The 22,850-nt window shown below is 39.9% G+C and overlaps 2 protein-coding genes across 2 annotated transcripts; one reads left to right on the top strand and one right to left on the bottom strand.

Moving 5' to 3' along the window:
• Positions 1 to 242: 242 nt before the first annotated feature.
• Positions 243 to 15,045, bottom strand: pigq (phosphatidylinositol glycan anchor biosynthesis class Q). Its single transcript, XM_022739679.1, has 14 exons — positions 14,970 to 15,045; positions 13,952 to 14,149; positions 13,488 to 13,674; positions 12,998 to 13,215; positions 11,563 to 11,759; positions 10,854 to 10,985; positions 10,359 to 10,479; positions 9,717 to 9,843; positions 9,414 to 9,567; positions 3,452 to 3,563; positions 3,261 to 3,341; positions 1,831 to 1,945; positions 1,425 to 1,486; positions 243 to 453 (listed from the first exon to the last, which is right to left on the bottom strand). The coding sequence occupies exons 2-14, from the start codon at positions 14,102 to 14,104 to the stop codon at positions 301 to 303; spliced, it is 1,812 nt and encodes a 603-aa protein (XP_022595400.1). The 5' UTR covers positions 14,105 to 14,149; positions 14,970 to 15,045; the 3' UTR covers positions 243 to 300.
• A 1,577-nt stretch (positions 15,046 to 16,622) lies between these two features.
• On the top strand, positions 16,623 to 22,661 carry eef2kmt (eukaryotic elongation factor 2 lysine methyltransferase). Its single transcript, XM_022739457.1, has 8 exons — positions 16,623 to 16,756; positions 17,760 to 17,822; positions 17,915 to 17,995; positions 18,218 to 18,319; positions 20,062 to 20,195; positions 20,621 to 20,865; positions 21,027 to 21,167; positions 22,555 to 22,661. The coding sequence occupies exons 1-8, from the start codon at positions 16,643 to 16,645 to the stop codon at positions 22,653 to 22,655; spliced, it is 981 nt and encodes a 326-aa protein (XP_022595178.1). The 5' UTR covers positions 16,623 to 16,642; the 3' UTR covers positions 22,656 to 22,661.
• The last annotated feature ends 189 nt before the right edge of the window (positions 22,662 to 22,850 follow it).

The raw sequence follows: 22,850 nt of genomic DNA, 5'->3' as shown, positions 1-22,850 counted from the left end.
TGCTGTGTTTTAGTTTGTGGCTGACACTGTTGAGCTCAGAAAACTACAAGAGTGGTGACTTGGCAGCATCACTCTCTCTGACGTTCTTCCCATCATACATGAAAGCAGCTCGACTCAGAGGTCTTTGTACCAGTTTCACCCTTGCTTCCCATTTCCTGTCCCTGCTCCATCTGTCTGTTTCAATCTCATTATTTATTCAGTCTCTTCCCTTTCCTCTGTTCCCTCATCTCTCCTATTCTTTCTCTCTCTCTCTCTCTCCCTCTCTCTCTCTCTCACTGTCACATTTCTGGCTGGTGTCTCTCAGTCTGCCTTGGTGGTTTTGTGTCTCCAGGGGTAAATCAGCTCCCCGACAAACAGTTTCTTGACCAATGCCGCCCACGAATCTTTTGGGTAGCAGCTGTAAGTGGGAGTGCGGTAGGTCTGAACCACTGTGCTGCACTTCAGAGGGTTGAGCTGAGGAGAAAAGCACAAAACAGCCTGACGATGAGAGAAAAAAGGTAAAAAATTTAATGCATACATCGTTTCATCGCATGCTGTGGTGGAAAAGTTACTTAAGTAAAAACACAAGGGGAGGAGTACTCTGTTATAAAGAGACTTGGACTGGACATGGAAGAAAATGTTTTAGTTTACAGGAAATAAAATCATCTCTCTTTTGCAACAAAAAAAAGATTCTTATGACCACAGCTGAAATGATCAGATGACTGTCAGGAACCAACATGTGCTGGTTTTCATAGACATCCAAAAAACTGAATATCTTAGGTTTTTGGACAGTTGGACAGACCAATTTAAATATGTCACACTGGTCCCTGGAAAATGCTGATAGATAGATATGTGACTATTTTCTGACATTTTATAGATGAACAATGGATTGACTAATGGAGAAAATAACTGTCAGATTAAACAATAGGCATGGGCCTATTAAAATAAACATAATTTTCTGAACTAGTTATGTGAATAAACATTTTGCTTTGCAGCAGCAACAAGGCTTTTGCCTGAATCTTTCAGAATAAAAGCATAATTTCCAACACTGACTGACCAGAAAACTTATATCTTGTACAATTACTTTATCCTCACTCTTTCATTTAAACTGTTAAGACTTAGAAAATAAATACAGGTCATCAAAATGATCAATACTCTACACTGCTCCTTTCACTGTTAATGCACAAGGCATACACTATGTCAAAATTGCATGAACTAAGAAGTTTCTTGATTTACTTCACTCCACAGTGTCAGGAAATGAAAGATTTTCTCCAGATGACTGAGATGAGAGGAAGGACTCACTTTCAAATAGTCATCAGCTGGAGGAGAATGGTCTTAAAAGTGGAGCTGAGTTTTTGGTAAGACCACTGAGGGTCTCAAGTGCTCTCTGAAACCAGCAAAACTTCAGTTTTAGATGTAGGAGGAAACAAAATGTGGTCTCTTACCTCCATCAGCAGGTGAAGGGCCGTCCCCGGCTCGTCACACAGCACCCTGAACTTTACACCCTCTGTAATTTACGTGACACACATCACTGAATAAGACCAAGTGTTCAACAATTCAACTGTGTACTGATCATTTCACAGTGTCACTCATCCATTCATCCATCCAGATACACTTTTACACCCTGCATCATGTTGTTATCCATCTGTCTGTCCATCATCTTCCACATTGCTTTAATATCATTTTCCTTCATTATTAAGCAGCAAAGTAGAAGAAACTGTGGTGATAGAATGGAGTTTTATATGCTTATAAATTAATGCACATAATTACACTCAACTTTGATCTTCTTAGCTCTCTCTTCTGAACAGTATTAGACAAATAAAGTGGATAGACGATAAAAGGGTCAAGTACCTGCCAGTCTGTAGGACCGACAGATGCGGAGGCCCACAGCGAACAGAGGGAAGGAGTTGATGAAATCCACACTGAGGTGGAGGACGCCCTGGAAAAGCACCACCACCAGCCGCAACTGCACAACAAAAGGACACATTGGGGTCAAAATCTAACCTATCCCTCTCGAGATGATCAGAGTCAGTTTTAGGTTTGGTCTCGTTGTTTTGTTAAAAAAATGGATCTGGACCACTTAAGAGTTGTGGATGGAAAAGAGTCCCAAAGTCTATTATTTGAACATGTTCCCAGTTAACACCTGAGCAGGCCAATTACATCAAGTAAACATCAAACATTCATTTCATGATGTGAAGTGAAACTCCACCCAGGATCTATTTATAACCATCAAACACACCCTGTGTATATTTAAAAAAAAGGCTGCAGAGTTTGTAACTGGCAGGAAACAGCAGCTGCTGTCAGTTTGAATTTATGTTGTTATGATGAGGATTGTGATTCCAATAGTGACATGTTGTCAAGATGTCACAATACAACAGCGAGTATGAAAATATCCGTAGGAATGACAGAGAAAAGAAAAATCTATGGTTATGATTTTCTGTCAGTTTTTCTGGCTCTGCAGCAGCAGAGTGATCCTGCCGACAGAGCTCTGACTGACACAGTGGTTTTTCCAGTCTGAAAAACAACCGTCAGTAGACGCGCTCCAAAACCAGCATAGCACAGTCTCTCTGTGTGCTGGTTGGGCATGGTTTCCACTCCTTTACATTACAGCACATGCCACTTGTGCTGACCTGAATCTAGAGCCACAACTAACAATTATCTTTATCATCAACTAGAATTACGGCCTTGCGGTTAAATGCCTCTGCAAACCAGTCTGTTTATATCCATGTCTGTCCAGACTCATATGTAGTGACTTTGAAGGAATTTAATAAAAAGTAGGCTATTAAAGGTCCCAAACTGTATAACGTGAGACTTCAATGTGTTGTTTGATCATAAAGAAGGTCTAGGTTCTATATTAATACTGTAACAGTATCAAAGCCTCAGTCCACAGAGAAATGCACACAGCCTGTATTCAGAAACTGAGCCTTAAAACCAGCCGTCGGGACTTCTGTAACTTTGTGATGACACAATGAAGCAGTCACCACCTGCAGCCATGCACCAAACCCCTCCCACCTGGACCCACCATCCAACCTTGCAGGATTTAGTTTCTCTGAGTGTTTACCTGAAATCTACTATATTTTTTATTGTATCACTCAGAAAACAGGCAGCCAATCAGAAAAGAAACTCAGAGCCTCCGCTCTTCTGATTGGCTCCCTGACCTGTTGTTACTAGAGCTCCAGAAAGAAGCCTGAGAGAGGAGATGGATCATCACTTCAAATAAAACACAGGAGAAGAAGAAAATATGGACCTTTAAAGTTTCTTCACCTGAGACTTGATCTTACCAGAGTGAAGACCAGGTAGTAGAGCGCTGTGGTCGGGAGCAGGAACAGCAGGATGGTGAACAGCAGCGTCCCAATGAAGAGCTGGAGCATCACAAACACAAGGACACTCACAGTAAACATATATAACTCTAAGAAAATGATTATAGTGCTTTGTTTGTTTGTGTGTGTGTGTGTGTGTGTGTGTGTGATACCTTGTCCAGGTCATAGGAGCAGGAGTCCACTCTCTGCCGCAGGACATTCCACTTCTTCCCTCTGAAGAGCCTCCAGAGAGACGAGAGGCCGTAGATCTTCATACAGTACAACCTGACAGGGACACAGACACAGCTGATGACATCCTCGTTGAAAAACACACAACTTAAATACCTGTGTCCCTGCTGCACAGCAGGTGTGAATGGACAGAGGGGAGAAGGAGAGGAGGGGGCGAGGTCCATTTGAATATGAGAGTCGGGTTATGTACTGGGAGAACTGCACCAGGCAGCAGTAACAGTTTGCATCTGATGATTTATACATTTTGTCACGGCACTTTTAGCATATTGTTCTATTTTTTGTCTTTATTAGCAACCATGGAATTTACAGAAGAGTTTCTTGCTTTGTTTAGACAATTCAGAGAAAAGGAGGAGGTACAGAAAATAAAAAAAAAACAGCCACCCTGGATATGTTATAATTTCGTCTTAGAGTACTATGGCTCACATTTAAGTAGGTATGGGTTCTGATAGTCAGTTCGGTTCAGGATCCAGCTCCTGGTCGTCAGAATACCTGGATTTCTCAAACCTTCTATCTCTCCTCTCTGCAATTAGTAAAGAGCAGCTGAAAACACATGCAGCAGCTTCTCGTTTTCAGCGACCGTTACCGTCACTGGTTAAAGTGACAGACATCAGCAGATGAGATCAGCTGCAGCTAATTCATGTTAATTCAGTGTTACAAACAAGTGTGTCTGTGTGTTAATGTGCTCTCTGCAGATGCTGTGTGTAAAAGACACATCACTCTGTTACATCACTGTCTGATCACGTCGCACCAGTTTAACTGTGATTGTGATCAGATCAGTGTTTTCTGATCAACCTAATATCTGTGAATCAAGAGCTCCAGTATTTATTATTAGGCTACAGCTGTTCACTGAATGTGTCAGATACGTTTAATCAACATTTCATATCTTCAGCTGCTCAGCTCGTTTTCAGGCTGTGAACATTAAAAAGTAGTGTAGTAGTGTCTCTGCTTCTCAGCCAATAAAAGTTGATCAGACATCTTTGTAGTTATTTTAGCCTTTAGCAACTTACAGTGTTGCAGTGTAGGTGAACCCAGTAAGATTTGATAGGGGATTCAAAAGGATCCTGATTTGATAAGTGGATCTGATGCTGGATTTTAAGTCAATAAAATCCCCATCAAAACATTTAAGGCACACTGATCAACTGAGCATAAAACAGGAAGTCATCTCACTTAACCGTTAACATGCACATAAAAAAATCAAAAGGGGAAACAAAAGAATAAAAAGATCTATGTACACAGACCTGGACTGATAATTTAAAATGAGAATTAGTTACATAACTGTGTTTGATGTAATATCTTGTCTGTGGGGTTATTCTACCTTTTCTGGGGTGGGGGGGGGGGTGAGGGTGCTTTTAGTAACTGGAGACAATAAATAATAAATATAATTTTAAATTGTTCACAAAAGAAAATCCATCAACTGTGACCTAAAAAAAATCTGCATCCGTTTTCAGAAACATTTATTAATCACATTCACATCATTAGAGAAGCTTCCTAAAGCTGATTCAGATGCGTTTTATTCTTTCTCTCTCCAGTGTCGACAGTTGCATTGTGATCACAGCAGGAGATATTTTTAGGTGCAGGCATACAGATTTAATAAGTGACTCCAACAAAGGGTCTCAGACTGAATCTAACACACACTTGCCCACAACCCAAGAGCTGTTGGAGCATAAATATGTAACAAGGAAAGTGGGTAATATTTCATTATGCACCACGGGCGAGAGAGCCGACCTATCTTTAGAGCAAATGCATAATTTAGTCACTCCTCTCTCCTCCAACACGCAGGACTATTATCAGTGTTCAGACTTCCATCACTCCACAGAGATCTACAGCCGTTACTCCTCCAGGTTTAAACAGAGCTGAGTGGAAATCAAACAAGGTGAGGCCACCTGAACGTCAAGAATTCAAGAATATTAAGATTTAAGAAGATCATCAGGCTTATAAATAAATAAATAAATAACAGTCATTCTGTTCTATTATCCTTTAATCCCCAAACAGTACTTTCCAGTGATGACATGTTGGGACTTGGCTTCACGTGTCCCAAAATGACATCAAATGACAGAAGATTAACATACAATATTATTTTAAACCATTAATCTGACAACATAACGATCCAGTGACATAGTTTAAACTATATTTAGGTTTTTCTCAGTTTAATGTTGCACTAGGAGATTTAAAAATTTAAATTCTCTCATGAGAAAAAAGCCACTTTTGAGCTACTCTGTAAGACTATGTTCCACAATTTAGATTAAAAACAAGTCTAAGATTTTACAGGCATGCTAGTGGCTCTGTGAGGCTTAACTTTAAAAAAAAAAAAGATACTTCTCTTTGGACAGTCAGTGCAGAGAGTGACAGAAAACAGCAGGAGAGAGAGGGGTGTGATATGCAACAAAGATCGCCCGGCTGAGAGTCACCTGGTCTTGGCATACAGGTGCTTTGAAACAGTCGCATGAGCATGCTAACATGCCCACAATAGTAACGCTAAAGTGTTAGCATTTAGCAGATACTACAGGATGTAATGTTTGCCATGGTGACCATTTTGCTAATTAGGACTAAACACAACTTGAAAATGAAGCTGATGAGAATCATTAGCTCTGCAGATCATCAAAGTTATAACAACACATTCCTGAGGAGGATGAACTTTCATGAGAATCCAACCAATAGTTGCTGAGGTATTTCACTCGGAACTGCAGATGTCAGCCTCCACCATGAGGCTGACATCTGCAGCTGGAGGAAAAGTGAGAGGATCATCAAAATCGCTAGGATTTATCATCTGGGAACCACAAATGTCTGTACAGAAGTTCATGGCAATCCATCTGATAGTTGAGATTGAATAGAGATATTTCATCTGGACCAAAGTGGTGACCAACAGGTGTTGTCATTTGAAGGACCCAGTGACAAGTAAAAGACTATGATGAAAATCTACTGTTTAAGCATGTTAACATCCATATGATGTTTTTTTTATATAATACAAGACATATGAATGAGTTTCTTCTTCCTTGAACTGCAGTGAACCAATGACAGTCTCATAAAAACAGATTCAGGGTTTCATACGTCACAAACTTAAGGAACCAATCCTGTCAATTCGTGGGGACGGGGGGAGGGGCTAAATAAACCTGAAACCTTGTCAGTACAGAGAGCAAGAGTTAGCATTAGCACAACCACTAACACTGTGTTAGCCACTGTCAGTTACAAGCTAACAAACAACATAATCAAATAAAAGATGCTAACTGCACTAACCGTTCTGATCCGTCTGCTAGTCTCTGGTTCTGGTCTCAACAGACTCCTCATCTGAGTCTGGGTCTGACTGAGGCTCAAACATGTTTCCTCCTCTAACCATCTTGATGCTCTGCTCATTCACCTGTACACCTGGAGCCAGCAGGTGGTGGGCGGGGCTCAAGGCCTGATCTGGATCTCTCAATGAGGAATTAAGAGCAGATGAGCTTCAGACCCAGTTTTGCATTTTTTGTCACTTTTTATGTGGGAACAAAATATGAATCATAGCAAATGATTTTTTACAGAGTTGAAAACATATGTGAAGAGGTACTTTAAAATTATCTTTAGGTCCAATAAGCACCAGGACATGTTTAAATGTTTTATATTGAGCAACCAGATAACAGATGTTTCATAATGAACAGTTCGGAGCATCTTCACAATCTTCACCGTCTTTTATTGCCAACATTTAAATTATTCCAACGAGCACAGGAAGAGCAAACACGTCGAGAGCCGTGTGTGGATCAACTGAGGCAGACTGAAGGAGGAAATGACTGAATCATCTTTTTTTTACAACTATCTGACTCAGTTATGTAACAGTGACATACAACAAAACATCGTGTTCTCACAGTCAGACCCAGGTGATTTACGTATGTGTCGTTACACCCGTTTGAACTGAAGAGATAATAACAAAGCTTCTCTGTACTTTCTCTGTTAATAAACCACACAAATACTTTTCATGTACGCGTGACTCCATGTGTGTTTGAGTTGATGTGGGTGTGGTGCTTTAATCCTGTGAGTTCATTTAACCACACATCTGCGTTTCCTTGTTACGTTAAGATAAGGTTGCTTAGACTGATCAGGTCTGAAGCTTTTGTTTTGTTTTCCTCAGACTGCAAGAATCTAAATACACTGAAGTGCTGTAATGATCATTTCTGATATAATTAATACCCTCTATTAGTGGCAGGATCCGCATAATGCAATAAAGTCATGTGGTTAATCTGTCATCACAGTCCAACAAAAGAAATCCTAACAACTATTTGCTGAGTTGCTATGAAATTTATGATGAATAATTATCTCTAATTGTTTATCATCATCACTAGTAAACGATGCCTCCTACTGTCTCTGGTGACCTCCTGATCTTTTGTCTAACACCAAAATCAGCTGAAAATGTCCATATGTACTCAAGAAAAAAAGGCAGATTATTTTCCATTTAGCACATTTACTCTCCTGGTACAGATGGAGGTCACTGAAATATTCACATTCAGAAAAGGGTCAGTAAGAAGCTATGATTTACTTTAAGTGTCTTTACTGGAGAAAAAAGTTTGGAAAAACTGCCCCCTGCTGGTGAATCACTAAAATCATTGGTGGGTCCCAGTTCAACGGCACACACTGTTTCGCAGCACTGCTTGAATGTCTGGTGTCTTCACACTGGGGCAGTCAGTCAGCATTCAGACTAACAACAATGTTTTAGAATATTTTTTTTATTGTTAAATTTTTCTATTTATATGTAAGATATCTGAGCTCCAGTACTTCCTTGTTTTGTCTTTGTTTAGATTTCTTTTCTTCTTACTATTTGTTTGTTTGTTGTTATGCACCAAAACACCAAAGCAAAGTCCTTGTATGTTGAAAACCTACTTGGTAATAAACCAGATTCTGATTCTGAGGAAATGCAGGCACTGCCCGCAGTGGCAAAAAAATTGAATGCAAGACCTGATGACAGGTCAAAACAACATTTATCATCAATGCACCAATGCTCACCCAACTTTCAGCACACTTCACTATGTGTCTGTGTGTTTCACTATAAGTTCAGGTTACACAGATTTCATCGAAATACACAACAATGAAAACTGTCAAACACAAAATCAACTTGATAAAACACACTTGAGAGATGAGAGGGTGTGTATGTGCTGATGCTGCCTGTAATGTGACCGACACGTGACTGAGACCTTCCCAGTTTATCAGGGGCTTGTTTCACCAGATCTGCAACATGCAAGCTGCCATTTGCAATTTACTCCTGTTTTAATTATGAGATTTTTCACTAATCAAATAAACAACAAAAAAAAAAAACACAATTCTGACCCATGCAAAAACAAAGAAGAACCCACCACACTCACACAGTTATCATCTCCTTGTGAGTGTCATTTTTGAAATGGGATCTTGCCACCACCAGAGACAAGTGTGTAAGAGGTGCTGGCAAGTCACTTTAGTCACACAGGCTCCAGAGCTGCATTTTCCTAAGCAGTGTAAATTTACTTCTGTTAGCTCATCAAGTAAAACAGCCTGAAGCTCCTCGTGAAATTACTCTGGTGCACAGGTGACCTGACGGTTTAGGAGCAGACCACATGGGCGTAAAATGCCCTGAGCAGCAGGTCTCTGGTTCGGCTCTGGGCCGGCCGGAACATTTACTTCACGTCACTCCTCTACTCTCTCTCCCACATTTCCTGTCTGTCTCCACTTTCACTGTCAAATAAAGGGCATAAAATGCCCCAAAATAACTTTAATTTAATTTAGTTATTATAATTACTGTGGTGCATTTAAGTGATTAAACTTCTAAGCTCTTTGCATTGATTAAGAATTAGCAGCCACACAGATTAAATTCAGTCTTCAGAGAAGCTAAGCTACTTCTGAAACCAAAAACATTCAAGTCCCAAAATGAGGTCTGTGTCGAGGTCTCACCTGGCTCCGTAGACATAGAAGCAGTAGATATGGAAGGTGAGCAGCGCCACCATGTCAGAGAGCAGCGAGAGGGCAAAGGTCAGGCCCAGGCAGGCTGACAGGCCTCCGTACCAGAGGATCCCCTCGATGAAGGGAGACATCAGGTGGATGTAGCCTGGGAGGACAGATACGAGGGGACAGTCTGACCAGTGTGATGACCTGTGAAGCCTCTAGGGGGCACCAGCAGCAAGTTTCCTCCTGTGTTCTGTGTTATTTTAGCATGGACGTTTAAGGCCGTGAGTGTGTGTGCGCCTTGTGACTCACTGATCCACAGGTGAATGTGGTAGAGGAAGAAGCGGCCCAGAACCTGGTCCAGGGCCCGATTCATCTTCAGCCCTGCAGGAGCTCCCATCAGCCACTGCAGCAGCTCCTCCAGCTCTTTAGCCACATGCTGCAGGAAACCACAACAGTAAAGTAAAGGTGGGAAATGTGTTATCATTAAACTAAATCTGGTCAGTTAGAAATGACCTGATAACGTCTACTTGCACTGTGTCTTGTTGGTTCAGACACCAGTGAGCATCTACAGTACGTAAGAGACAGCAGCAGTTTGCTCGTTTAGTTTAGTTTGATGCTTCTCCAGATAGAAGAGATCAGGATGTTTAAAATCTTTTGTATGAAGACCAAAAGTGGTGAAAGTTGAAATTATTTTTAGACTCAGTATTTCAAGACTACAGCAGAAATATATCATTATTTTTGAAATAATAAATTATAGTTTTTTAAATATTTTTGACACATTTGTACTTATTTTCTTGATGGCATGTGTGTGTCTTGGTCCGACATGTAACCTGCCGTGTATCTTCGCCAAGTCACGGCAAGAACCTATGACTGCGATCACCGAACCTGACACAGTGATCATCTCAAAAGTAATAAACATTTTAGAATCTGACCAAACTAACGCACACTTACATCTGCTGCAGGCACCAGTGTGTTTGCCAACATGGTGATGTGGTTGTCTCTGTAGAGCCACGAGATGAGCAACATGCCGAGAGCCACGTCCACCAGGAACGACACCAAGATGTTGGCTTTTCTACAGACAGAGAGACAGACAGACAGAGGACATGAGGGTAAAAACAGAGTCACTTCCGTTTGTCCCCTGCACCTGGTCATACTGTCTTGGGGCTTTCTGTGGATATTCATGGACTCCAGAGGCTGATTCCCTCTGATCTTGGTGACCTTATGACCTTTCATATGACAAAACTGCCCCCTGCACATACTGTATATACAAATCTAACTGACAGGTTAACATGAAGTTCACTGCGCACATTTATACTCACCAGAGGATAGACCTTTTCTTTTTTCTTTACTGTTATAAAATCATCAAAATCTATAAACAAGTTATGGTCCCAGCACCACATCTCCACATGCACAGAATGGTCATTTAGCTTCCAGTAACAAACTCGCCTCATAAACTGTGTGTGTCCGGCAGCAGGTTTGGGTGAGCTGAGCGTCCTCATGTGTTGGGTTCTGTAGCTCAGCTGGACACAGGTGGACAGTTTACTGGACAGGAAGCGGAGTGGGTGCAGACTGAAGATCCTGCAGGTGAAATAAAGCAATGACAATAATGACTCCACACCACAAAAGACAGTTTTAGTGTCTTGTTTTCATAATCAGAGATTCAGACCTCAGGTTTGACTCAGTCTCACGTCTTGAGACTTTAGATTCTGAAGTTTTCCAATTTAACAAATGTAAAATTCTGTAAATACAACAAAACAAAACAGTAAAATCTTCAGGAATCCCTGAAATTAAAGTTCTAGGATTTAATGTTTGTAATCAGAAACCTCACAATGTTTCTTTTGGCCATCAAGAAATGTCCAAACGTTCACTACAAGTGTGTGTTAGAATGTTACATTTTCTTTGAGGCTGCTGGTAACAATTATTACCATTATTATTTCCATTACTTTTAGTATTGTGAAAACTGATATTAAGATATTTAATTTGCAATCACCTTAGACAGAAAAGCAGCAAATCCACAAATGAGAATCTCAGAAAAGATACCATTTGTAATCTGGATTATGATTCAACAATTATCAAAATAGTTGCTGATTTTTTTGTTCATCAACAAATCTATTAAATCGACCAGTGATTTCAGCTCTGGTTTCCCTCCTCTCACCGGATGTTACAGATCCACGTCCATAAGGACAGCAGGCAGCTGAGGAGCAGGCAGAGCGGGACAGACGCCTGTTTGAGCAGCTCCACGATGATGCTGGCCTCTCGACCCTCTGACTGCCAGTGCGTGGACTTCAGTGGCCCGTCGTCGTATTTGTCCAGGAAGAACAGAGGCTGGCTGTGGGCCACCGTCTGGAACATCTGGACGGGAGGAGAGGAGGAGATCACATCAACCTGCTGCCTGAGCCACAGTCACACTTTACTCTCTACATGCTCTGGACACATGTCCCGTGTTGTACTACAATCTTTCGTCTGCAGAAGTTGCTCTGGACCAAGGACACAAACTGAAGGAAGTTTTTGACTCATGTATTTTTATTCCTCCGCCCCGGCAACAGTCAGAGCAGGAGGCATATTATTTTGGGGTTGTCTGTACGTCTGTCCCATTCTCTCGACCTTGAAGGGAGAACGGAGGGAACTTCTTCAAATTTGGCACAAACATTCACTTGGACTCAAGGACAAACTGATTAGACATTGGTGATTAAAGGTCAAAGGTCAAGGTCAGTGTGACCTCAGAAAACACTTTTCAGCCATTGCTCGAGACTTCAAGCAGAAATTATGAGAACATTTCCCACAAATGGTTCATACTCTGGATAAACAGGGATGTAACCTGAAACTAGTCTGAGTGAAGGAGGCAAACAACCACAAGGAGGTAATTCTAGTTTTTCTTGGTATGTCTAAAACAATAACTAAAATGACTGTTGATGCAGACAACCAGGGTACAACTAGGAAGCTAAACACTGGATATAAATCAATCAAATGGGAATCGGAGCTAAATATTAAAATTTTTGAACACCAGCCCAACAATACGGAGAGTTTTTGGCTGGAAGAATCAAAAGGCCCAGATTAAAAGCAAACATGCAGCCAGGCTCTGTGGAGACCTGGAGACAAACCAGGCTCATGGTTTAAACTAAAGCCTGTCTGAGGTCAAAGGACATTATGGGAGATACCATTCCAGACTGTTCAGAGGAGCCGACCCTCGAACAAAAAGCTGCTTGATGCTGTTCAGAAAATGCATTTGGTGGAAAAGCTTTTTATATGTTTCCAGAGTTAAAGGAAATATTTTTACACATAACCACATGTTGAAGTAATGCAACAGTGTAAATATGAAATAACTGGAAGTGAGAATCTGTAGAGATCTGACAATCCAGTAGAATAAAGTAATGGCACTTTCTGATGAGTACAATGATATTTTCATGCAGCATTATTATTCTTTCCTTCAGGTTTTGCTTCAGAAAAAGACAAAATCAGAAATCAGAAAAAATCATCACATTCTTCAGACCATCAGTCATGTCATTTTCACCTTTCATTCATTTTACTTACAAGATAATAGTCATAAAAAAAAAAAATTAAACTGAACCGGAGTTGCGTCTATCTCGTACCTGTCTCAGCTCAGACGGTGGATCAGTTTTGGGGTCGGGAACCCCGTTCTCGATGGGGTGAAGCTGTGACAGCATCACCTTCCTCTGCTCGTAGTGGACAAAGATCACCTTCTCCTCCTCCTCCTCCTTGTCCTCCTCCTCCCCTCCAGCCTCACCATCACTCTTCACATCCTCCTCATCCTTTTTCTTTGTTACCTCCTGCTGAGCTGCTCCTCCATCTGGCCATTACAAAGATTCATTCATTTGAACTCCTGACTGATTCTTTTATTAAAAAACTGTGAACAGAAAATCCTCTTTGGGTTTTCAATGATTCACTACAGATAATAAACCAGAGTAATTGTATTTGAAATAAAGGAACTTGATGGAAAGTCTGCGATGGGACATAACCTTTAACTGGAGAAACTAGAATATATTAAATCTGACATTTCTGTCTGTCCGAAACTCCAGGACTACTGTAGAAACCCAGTGAATATCAATGTGATGCTCTTACTCTGAGCTCGGTTGAGGATGTTGCAGGTGAAGCCTGTCTTGCCCATCTGGCGGCTGATCTGGAGCCAGCACTTCTGGGGGAAGATGGTGCTGAGGTCTCTGAGGAAACTCTCCATGCCCTCCTGACCATCTTTGGGTAAACTCCAGGAACCCAGCACTGACAGCTCCACCCCACTCTGAGCCTGCATCTGAGAGAAAATGATGGAATAAGACTTTTTTTGTGTGTCTTCATGAAACTGATTTTGTTTTTAGTAACAGCATTTTTGATTTTGGATCATTTGTAACAATTTAACCGAGATGATATGTCATCTCTGGCTACCATCTTTGTTTGGATTTGGTAACAGAGGTGCAATGTGAGAAACAGGTTAAAAATCATTTTTATGGTGCAGCAGACAGAGCTATAAGGATATCAATCAGCAAGTTTAACCTGAGAGGACACAGAGGCCAGCCCGGTGCAGCACTCACCTGCTGGACGTACTGTTTGACCTGCCCGGGGATGAACGGGTAGTGGATGACCGCCAGCACCACGGCCGAGTCATGACCGGCAATCCAGCGGCCCACCAGCAGCCCGCTGTCCGCCCGGTTACAGCACTGTGGAAAGAAGATCTTCAGCACCATGATTTCACTGCTGCTCAGTGTTCAGCCTCCAGCAGCTCTGATGACCTGAGAGAAATGAGAAAAAAACTCTACCAGGATTGGTACTTTTATTAAAGGTATAACAAGAGGTTAATATAAAGCTGCTTCTCCAGGGAAATGGCAATGGAAAGTTTACTCGGTTTTAAAAAAAAAAAAAAATCACAATTTATTTTAAAGGAAATATTTTTGACAGAAATTGGCAATATTAACATGAGACGAGATGAAAAACAAGTAACTTGACTGCCTTGACTGAGTGTGTGTTTGTGCTTTGTTATGTTGTATTTGTGCAACTGCCACTTTGTTCCCGGACGTGAAACAAAACTTAAAGTAAAATTAAAGATGAATTGGACTAAAATAGATGATAACTTATGTATGCCGAATGAGTGAGTGTATCCTTAATTTATATAAAAAATACTCGTGTGCGCAGAGTGCGTTTAGTGGTAAGCGCGACAATAGGAATAATACTAAATTTCCTAATTTTTATAGGGGGTTTGGAGAGCGAAGGGAATGTAACAGGGTTATACGGTTGGTGTCCTTTTCTTGCCCTTCAAATATTGAGTTTGGAGCGTGTTGTTGTGGCAACATACAAAGCCCGGGGCAGGATTACCATCGATTTCACTTGACAGCAACGTCAATTAGCAGGCCAGAACAAGAAAGTAGGTTAGCTGTAGTTAGCTGCCGAATACAATTGTGGGGAAAATTCCTGCTTCACGTTCACCAGACTCCTTTAACTAAATACGTTACAAATTAAATATAAATATCTCAATAAAGCTAAAGCAGACAGCGGAATCTGTGTAAGTCAATATGTACTTAAGATACGAGTGTAAAAAAAACATACATCATTTACCTTCCTTATCACCGACGCAAGTTTTCACCTTCCATCAGTAGCGTCGAGTACAGTTCAGCTATGTATAAACCGCCGCCATATTCTTTGTTGACAGTCCATTGCATAAAACGCTCCGGTGAGAAACACACGTTCGTTTGCGTTCCTTGTATCAAAACGTCTATCCCATTGAATTATATTCTATGTTTTACCATTTAAACTGGGAAATTTCAATTGGACAAGACCAATCATAAAAAAAATAATAATAATAAATAAATATTTTTTTTTGTTTTATACTTACTATATTATACTATTCGAATATAAAACTTTTTATGACTCTTTTAAATGTGACCAAATACCAATAAAAATCGAATATATATATATATATATAAATATTGGAAATAATATATAAATTAATAATAATATAAACAGAAAAAAAACAAAGCACAGAATTATAAATCTGCGAGGGGATTATTTGAAATCAGTTTAATTGAATGAAATTAATTTGTACCACCAATGTGTATTTAATTCGTCCAAAACAGGAGGGGATTTAAAATAAAATCAGCATTGCGTAAATAATATTTTACCCTCAGAATCAAATCTAACTTACTGCAGGTCAAAGGAAATATCATTATTCACATTTTTTTATCTACTCATTCATATTTCTTGCTATATAACAACACACAGTAATATGAACACCTAAAATAAATGATACCTTTATATTTAAGTCATCCTTTCCAAACCTTGAGTTCAGTTTTGTTGGACCAAAACTTTCTGGCTTTCTGGCCTTTGGTTAGGTAGTTGATTATTTAGACTCATATAGTTATCTGATCCTCAACTTGTTTAGTATGTGTTTCTGAATCATAGTTTTATACTAGTGTCGCACACATAATGCCATAGCCAATAAATTTAAGAACAGAAACACATCATATCATAGTAATAATCTACTTGTTACTCACCGATAAATGCTGACCCTGTGTGTCTGTGTGTTTGTATGTGTGTGTGTGTGTGTGTGTGTGTGTCCTGCTGCTGCTGCTGTCAGAGTTGTGGGTTGAATGAGGAGTTGGCCCAACTGTAAAGAGATTTATCTCCTCCTGCAGTGACACAGCAAGAAAAGAGCGGGATGAAAACTTCCAACAGACTAAAAATAACAAAAATAATCTCCACAGATTATCCGCATCAAACCCTTTAAATCTAAAATTTCTGTCTACATGTACAGATGGTGTTGGGCAATAAAAAGAGATACTGTAGCTTTGTGCTGAACTTTTTTTAAACATGTCTTTAAAAACAAACAAAAAAACATGATTAAACCATTGTAATTGTCTTTATTTCTTACAAAGATTTTAAAATCCTTACAGTACTGCTTGGCTTTGTGCGTTTTGGCAGTATTAATATTCAAATTTCATTGTAAATGAAATGAAATATTACTATTATATTTAAAGGTTACTCCAACATTTTTTGCTTTTGAAAATTGTAGATGTGAAACTAAAAATCCTTTATTAATATATGGATCATATAGAAATTGTAGATATGTATATATATATTTTAAAATTTTTTGTATGTTTTACACAGATACAACCGTTTGTTCGTTAATTAAAAACAAAACCCGTTAGAAAACTACACTACCCAGTAGCTCTAGCGAGAGATGGTCGCGCTGGATTATGGGTAAGCAGGAAGTAAACAGACACACGTTGAAGATGGGGCATTCAGAGGAAACCTCGGACGAGATTAGAGTGAAAAAGATGGATATTTTAAAAGATTTCCAGGTGTTGTTTTTCTCTATGAGTCGTCTGCCTTCATTTCCCTGGACGGTGAGTATGACGCACCAAAAATGTGCCTGTTCGTGCTGCTGAGCTCGGCGGCAGATATGCTCACTGAGGACACATCTCACACGGTTAATACACATTATGTCAGAGTTCATTGAGAGCTGCAGGTCCTGCTCTGTTCTGGACCTGGAGTAAGTTGTTTTTTTTCTGAAACTGTAGAAATAACAGGTTGAAATTTAAAATACTAGAGGCTTGAATGTGCATCCAACAAGGTTTTCCTTGTTACAAAACCAAACAGTATTTCTTTGTTAAAATGCAGGGTGCTATACTTTAAAGGCTGCGCTAAAAAACTTCAAAATTCAAAAATGAATAATATATGTAATAAAACATATTGAATTAATTCAATAAATCAATATTTATTTGTGTTCTGACATGTAAATGAAATACATGTTTCTTGTATAAGCAACTATAAAAGGTTTTTGCCTGAGTTCTGTGGCCTGTTTCAAAACAAAATTAAAAAGTGCTTTACATAGTTTTTGGACATAATTACAATATTAAGAGCTCAAAGTTAGGAAGTGAAATTAGACATTTAAAATTAAATTCAAAATAATAGACTGAAATATTACAATATTAGATAAAAACAATAAAACAAACAATAAAAACAACAGTAGCCAAAAACTGTTCTATAAATTAAAGAAAGGTCTTTTCTTTAAAGATACGTTTTAAGAAGTGATTTTAAAGATGTTCCTGATTCTACAAGTCTCAGATATTGAAGCAGGGAGACCCAGAGCTGAGGGGTTTGATATTAAAAGCCTGGTTTCCTTCAGTCTTAAAACAGGACTCAAGAGCCTGAAGAGTCCTGCTCTGATGAAATTTAATCCAGAATACTGAGAAAAATTTAAATTTTCTGATTTAAAATAGTCTTTCAGTTTTTGACACTGATGTACTGTATTAGCCGGTCTGCCTCAGACCAGATCTCAGAACTGAGTGTATTAAGGAGAATCACAACCACGTCATTATTTCTGACTGATCGTTTCTTCTGTTGCAGTTCCTCGAAAAAGACCTTCAAAACAACAAATCAACAGATTTCATTTCAGATATCCTGAAACAGGTGAGCAGCCTGCGCACGGACCCCTCACTGTGCTGTAATCACAAAGCAGTTGTCACTGAAACTAACAGCCATGTGTCTTCATGTGTTTTCAGACGTGTCTTCACTCTCTGTGCAGGAAGTTTCCTCCATCACTCAGATACAGGCGGCTGTTCCTCTCTGAGCTCATCAGACGGGTTGGTGCACCGTCACTCTGTCTCTGGACATTCTAATATAAAGTTATCAGAGTTTTCAGTAACACCTATATCTTACAGGTTATTTCCTTCTATTTCATTGCAATGCATTCACCCCACTGTTTCATGACAGGTATTTCAGTGTTGTCTTCACCAGAGTCACGGCAGCATCACAACTGAAATTTCATCACAAAAATCCAACATGATTCTCTCTTCTCTCCTCAGCAGGAGGCTGCAGGCTGCGACCCTCTGGACGAGCTGTACGATGCTCTGGCTGAGGTGGTGGGAGCTGAGGACTCCACCGAGTGCTACAAGAGCTACTTACTGGTACCAGACACACGCCACTCACTGCACTACAACAGGCTCTTTATGGCGGTGATGGCCGTCTTATTTGTTTTTAGCCACCTAAAAATGAAAGGTCGTTAAATGTATTTTCTCAAAGAGTGAATCTTTCATTAGCCGCTCTTAAAGTAAAGACTATTATTTATGTTATTATCAACAGACCAAAACCAACAGGGTGTTGGTTCATCTCTCAACACCCTCTGACTTCCCTCCTGTCTGTGGCTCTCAGTTTCAAGCTCATTGGTTCCTACAGAAGACGTAAATCTTAAAAAAAAAAAAAAAACTCCTCATGAACAGGGCTGGGCAGTAATGAAGTACATTTACTTGAATACTTTACTTAAGTATATTTTTCATGTATCTGCACTTTACTTTCCCTCCACTACACTTAAAGACAAACATTGTACTTTTGACTCCACTACATTTCTATGAAGTACTCTTACTTTGAAGCAGCTTTTAGTTTGTGAAGTGAATTTTCTTTTATTTTGAAAATGTGATTGCCCATACACTGTGTTCATCACAGAGGAAAAACCAACCACAGTCCAGACGACTCCTCCACTGTCTGTCATGTTGCATTTGCTGCGTCTGCATGTTTGAACAGCTCGGTTTGAACTTGGCAGTGGCAGGTCCCACGATGTTTGAAATTTTAGAAATAAAGAGAGATTCCCTTTTTTTTTAAATTTTTAAATTTCTTTTTTAAATGTTTGCTGTGTTTACCACGACCAAACTCCATCACTGCCTAAAATAAGACCATTTCCATTTCTATAAGGTTTTTTTTATCATATCATGTATCATCTCTATAAGCTGTTTATTCTACAGGTTACATAAATAAGTCACAAGTCTACAAATCATACACTGTAGAACAATCCAACAACGTGGTGACATAAATGCAAAAATGTTCCTTTGTACTTCAGTACTTTTAAAATCAAGTACTCCAGTACTTTAACTCAAGTAAAAAAATTGACTGAAAAACTTTGACTTGCATTGGAGAAATATTTGACCAGGAGGATCTGTACTTTCACTCATGTAATGGAGTCGTGTACTGTGTCCACCTCTGCTCATAAACATGTAGTTTAATTTTTTTTTAAAAGACTTGAATTACTAACTAAATTACTGAAACAGCTGCTCACTGTAGTTTCTATCAAACAAACGGGAGCAAATACATAAAGCATTTGTTGGGGGACTATTTTTTCAGTGGTGGATTAATCCAGATTTGGTGCTGTACTTAGTATTTGGGGCCAGCAGGACGGTGTGTGTGGGACTGAGTCAAAATAAACTACGATGTGATGTCACAGTGACCTAAAAGAACTGGATTTTGGCCTTATGAATGCGATATCTCCAGAACTCCTCAAGGGAATCTCTTCAAATTTGGCACAAACATTCACTTGGACGTAAGGATGAATCGATGAGATTTTGGTGTTCAAAGGTCAAAGGTCAGTGTGACCTCAGAAAACACTTTTTAGCCATAACTCAAGACTTCATACGGAAATTATAACAAAATTTCACACAAATGGTTCATATTGTATATGACTCTGGATAAACAGGGATGGAACCTGAAACTAGTCCGAGTGGCGGAGGCAGACAACCATGAGGCAGTAATTCTAGTTTAAAAGTGCTCTATAAATGAAGATTATTATTATTATTACTCTCTAATGTCATTAATACAATATAAACATTTATAACAATCCCACATCACTGCTGTCAGTAACATCTGGGTTTGTGTCCTGCAGCCCTGTGGTGACGCTGTGAGTCTGTTGGAAAACGTCGCTCTGATCTCAGAGGGAACCACTGGTCTGGTGACCTGGGAGGCCGCGCTCTACCTGGCTGAGTGGGCCCTGGATCACAAGCAGGCCTTCACCGGCAGGTACCACCACCCCCAACAGCAAAGGAAGAGTCTGACATTTGCTTTTTTTTTTTCGACAGTAAGATGAGAAGATCGACACCACTCACAAGTCCGTGCTTTAATTATGAAGCTAAAGCCAACAGCCGCTTAGCTTAGCCTAGCATAAAGAGTGGAAGTAGGGGGAAACAGCTAGCCTCGCTCTGTCCAAAGGGAACAAAAATATAACATACATATATATATATATATAATGTTATATTTTTGTGTTGCAGAGATGATGAAAATTAGCACAAAAACAGTCATCTCATGTCTGTTTTGACAGAAAGTTTGACAGAAAATGTCAAAACTGAATCCCCTCCCCCCAAGATTCAAACCTCTCTTTCATATGACTGTGTTGTTTAACTTTATCGGGGGCTGGGGATCTCTCCTCCTCCTCCTCCTGTCTGCAGGACGGTGCTGGAGCTGGGCAGCGGCGTGGGGTTGACCGGTATCACCGTCTGTCGCTCCTGCAGCCCGAACAGATTTGTCTTCAGCGACTGTCACCCCAGCGTCCTGCAGAAACTCAGAGCCAACGTCCAGCTGAACGGGCTGAGCGAGCAGACGAGTCCCACGGTCAGAGTGGAGGAGCTGGACTGGACGGGGGTGACGGAGGAGCAGTTAAAAGAGATCGGGGCTGACACCGTCATCGCTGCAGGTCAGAGTTCAGTCTTTATTTCCTGTCTAATAGCAGCAGAGCGTGGGGATAAAGTAGCAGAAACAGCTGCTCCGTTGAATATGAGTCCTGCACATCCATCAGGCCATCAGAACGGAAGGTGCAGAACGAAACCACCCAGATGTGAAATCCCTGTGTTCCAGATGTGGTGTATGACCCCGACGTCGTGGGAAGTCTGGTGAAGCTGCTGTCCAGGATCCTGAGGTGTTCCTCCTCTCCTGAAGTCCTCATCTGCTCCACCATAAGGAACCCGGAGACTTACAGCGGCTTCAAGCAGCAGCTGGGTGAGAGAGGGTTTGTTCTTTCAGACGTGGAGGTGACATCTGGGTCCAGCTGCACAAACATCTGTCAGAGTAAAATCAGTTGTTCTCTCAAATGAGTCTGAAGATTCTTTTGAAGTCTAAAATGTTGGAGAAGGTTGATGTTGATTTATTTTTATTCTCCTGAACAGACTGAAACCATGAGCAGCTTCTGACTCAGTGACAAACAAACAACTGCAGCAGGACACTCAAAGAGTTTGCATCAAAATTTAAAAACGTTAACATGGCGGCTATTTCCAATATGTGTAGACCCTGTTTATTTATATTTCAATCAGGAGAGACTCAGAATATTAGAGTAGCAAAAAACTTTATTGCCATGTGCAAAACAGAGGAATAAGAGGTGAAGAGTCTTTGGCGATTAGACCCCGTTGTGATGTCATCATATTGAAAAAGGGGGAAGATGCTGTGCGTCGAGTAGGAAAGTAGAAAGTATTTTTAAAGCATTATAGGTACCACTTCACTATAAGACTAACCTTATACAGGACTGATGAGTGGTCTATAACATAGTTTATTAATTAGTTTGTTAACACTTTATAAATCATTTATATGCTGTTATAACACATTAGATAACAAGGGCAACAGTGACCTGTTGTTTGCCGCATAGTGAGCCCACATTTCTCTGTACTGTTACCCCTCATATCTATTAGCTACTGAGAATTCTTTGTTTTCTCCATCATCCAGCGTTTGTACCTGCTGCTTCTTTTCATTTGTTACTAACAATTCATCCTCCAATGCTACTATAATGAGGCTCATTTTACCAGTTATAAATGGTAGTAACTCATTAGTAACATTAAGCATTAACTTGATCTTGCCAAATAGTGAGCCTGCATCGATGTGTGAAAACTGTTATAACCTGTTTATTAATGATTTATAATAATATAGTGTTAACAACTGAATAAATAACCTATTTATAAACCATTTATAAATCCTTTATACGGGTAGTTTTATTGTAAAGTGGTACCACATTATTGAATGTAAATACATTTTGTTCATTATCTAATAACTAATCTCACTGGTAATCCACAGACCTCCAATACAGTACAACATCTATTTAAAAACACAAAGAGCCATAATGCTACATTCAGGGTGAAAAATATGGAGGATATGTCTTTATTCATGATATATCTTACCTGTGGAATAAAAGCAGAATTTGTTTCTAGTTTTAATTAAACTGGCCAAATACAATTTTCCACCTTCAATTAAGTTTCATTCTGTTCAGTTCTGTTCTTGTGTCAGTAAATGCAACCGCAGCCTTAGTGAACTGATTTATTACTCATTACTTCCTCCTGGTTGCTGTTAACTTGTTTGTTTTGTGACTTAATGAATTGACTGATTGTGTTTGTTGCGACAGGAAACGCAGGAATCAGCCATGACGTGATCACAGGACCCGTCAGCCACGTGTTTCCCTACAATAGACTCTCCTCCATAGAGATGATTAAACTGTACAGATGACTCCACTGTCACACAATAAAGATTTTATTTACAAATGTACATCGTATCAAAGTCTTTTATACATTCAAGTGCTCTGTAGAAAAACTAAAAAGTGGAATTCAAGTGAGAATTCCCAGTAAGAATCATCATCAACTGCTCTGACAGAATCCTCTACCTTCACGCAACACAAAGCTGTTCCAGATATTCTAACAGGAC

Source organism: Seriola dumerili, unplaced genomic scaffold (genome assembly GCF_002260705.1).
Source record: "Seriola dumerili isolate Sdu_G_001 unplaced genomic scaffold, Sdu_1.0 BDQW01000044.1, whole genome shotgun sequence".
NCBI classification, from domain to species: domain Eukaryota; kingdom Metazoa; phylum Chordata; class Actinopteri; order Carangiformes; family Carangidae; genus Seriola; species Seriola dumerili.
The sequence above is the reverse complement of the archived record's forward strand: the minus strand, read 5'-3'. Positions and strand labels throughout refer to the sequence as shown.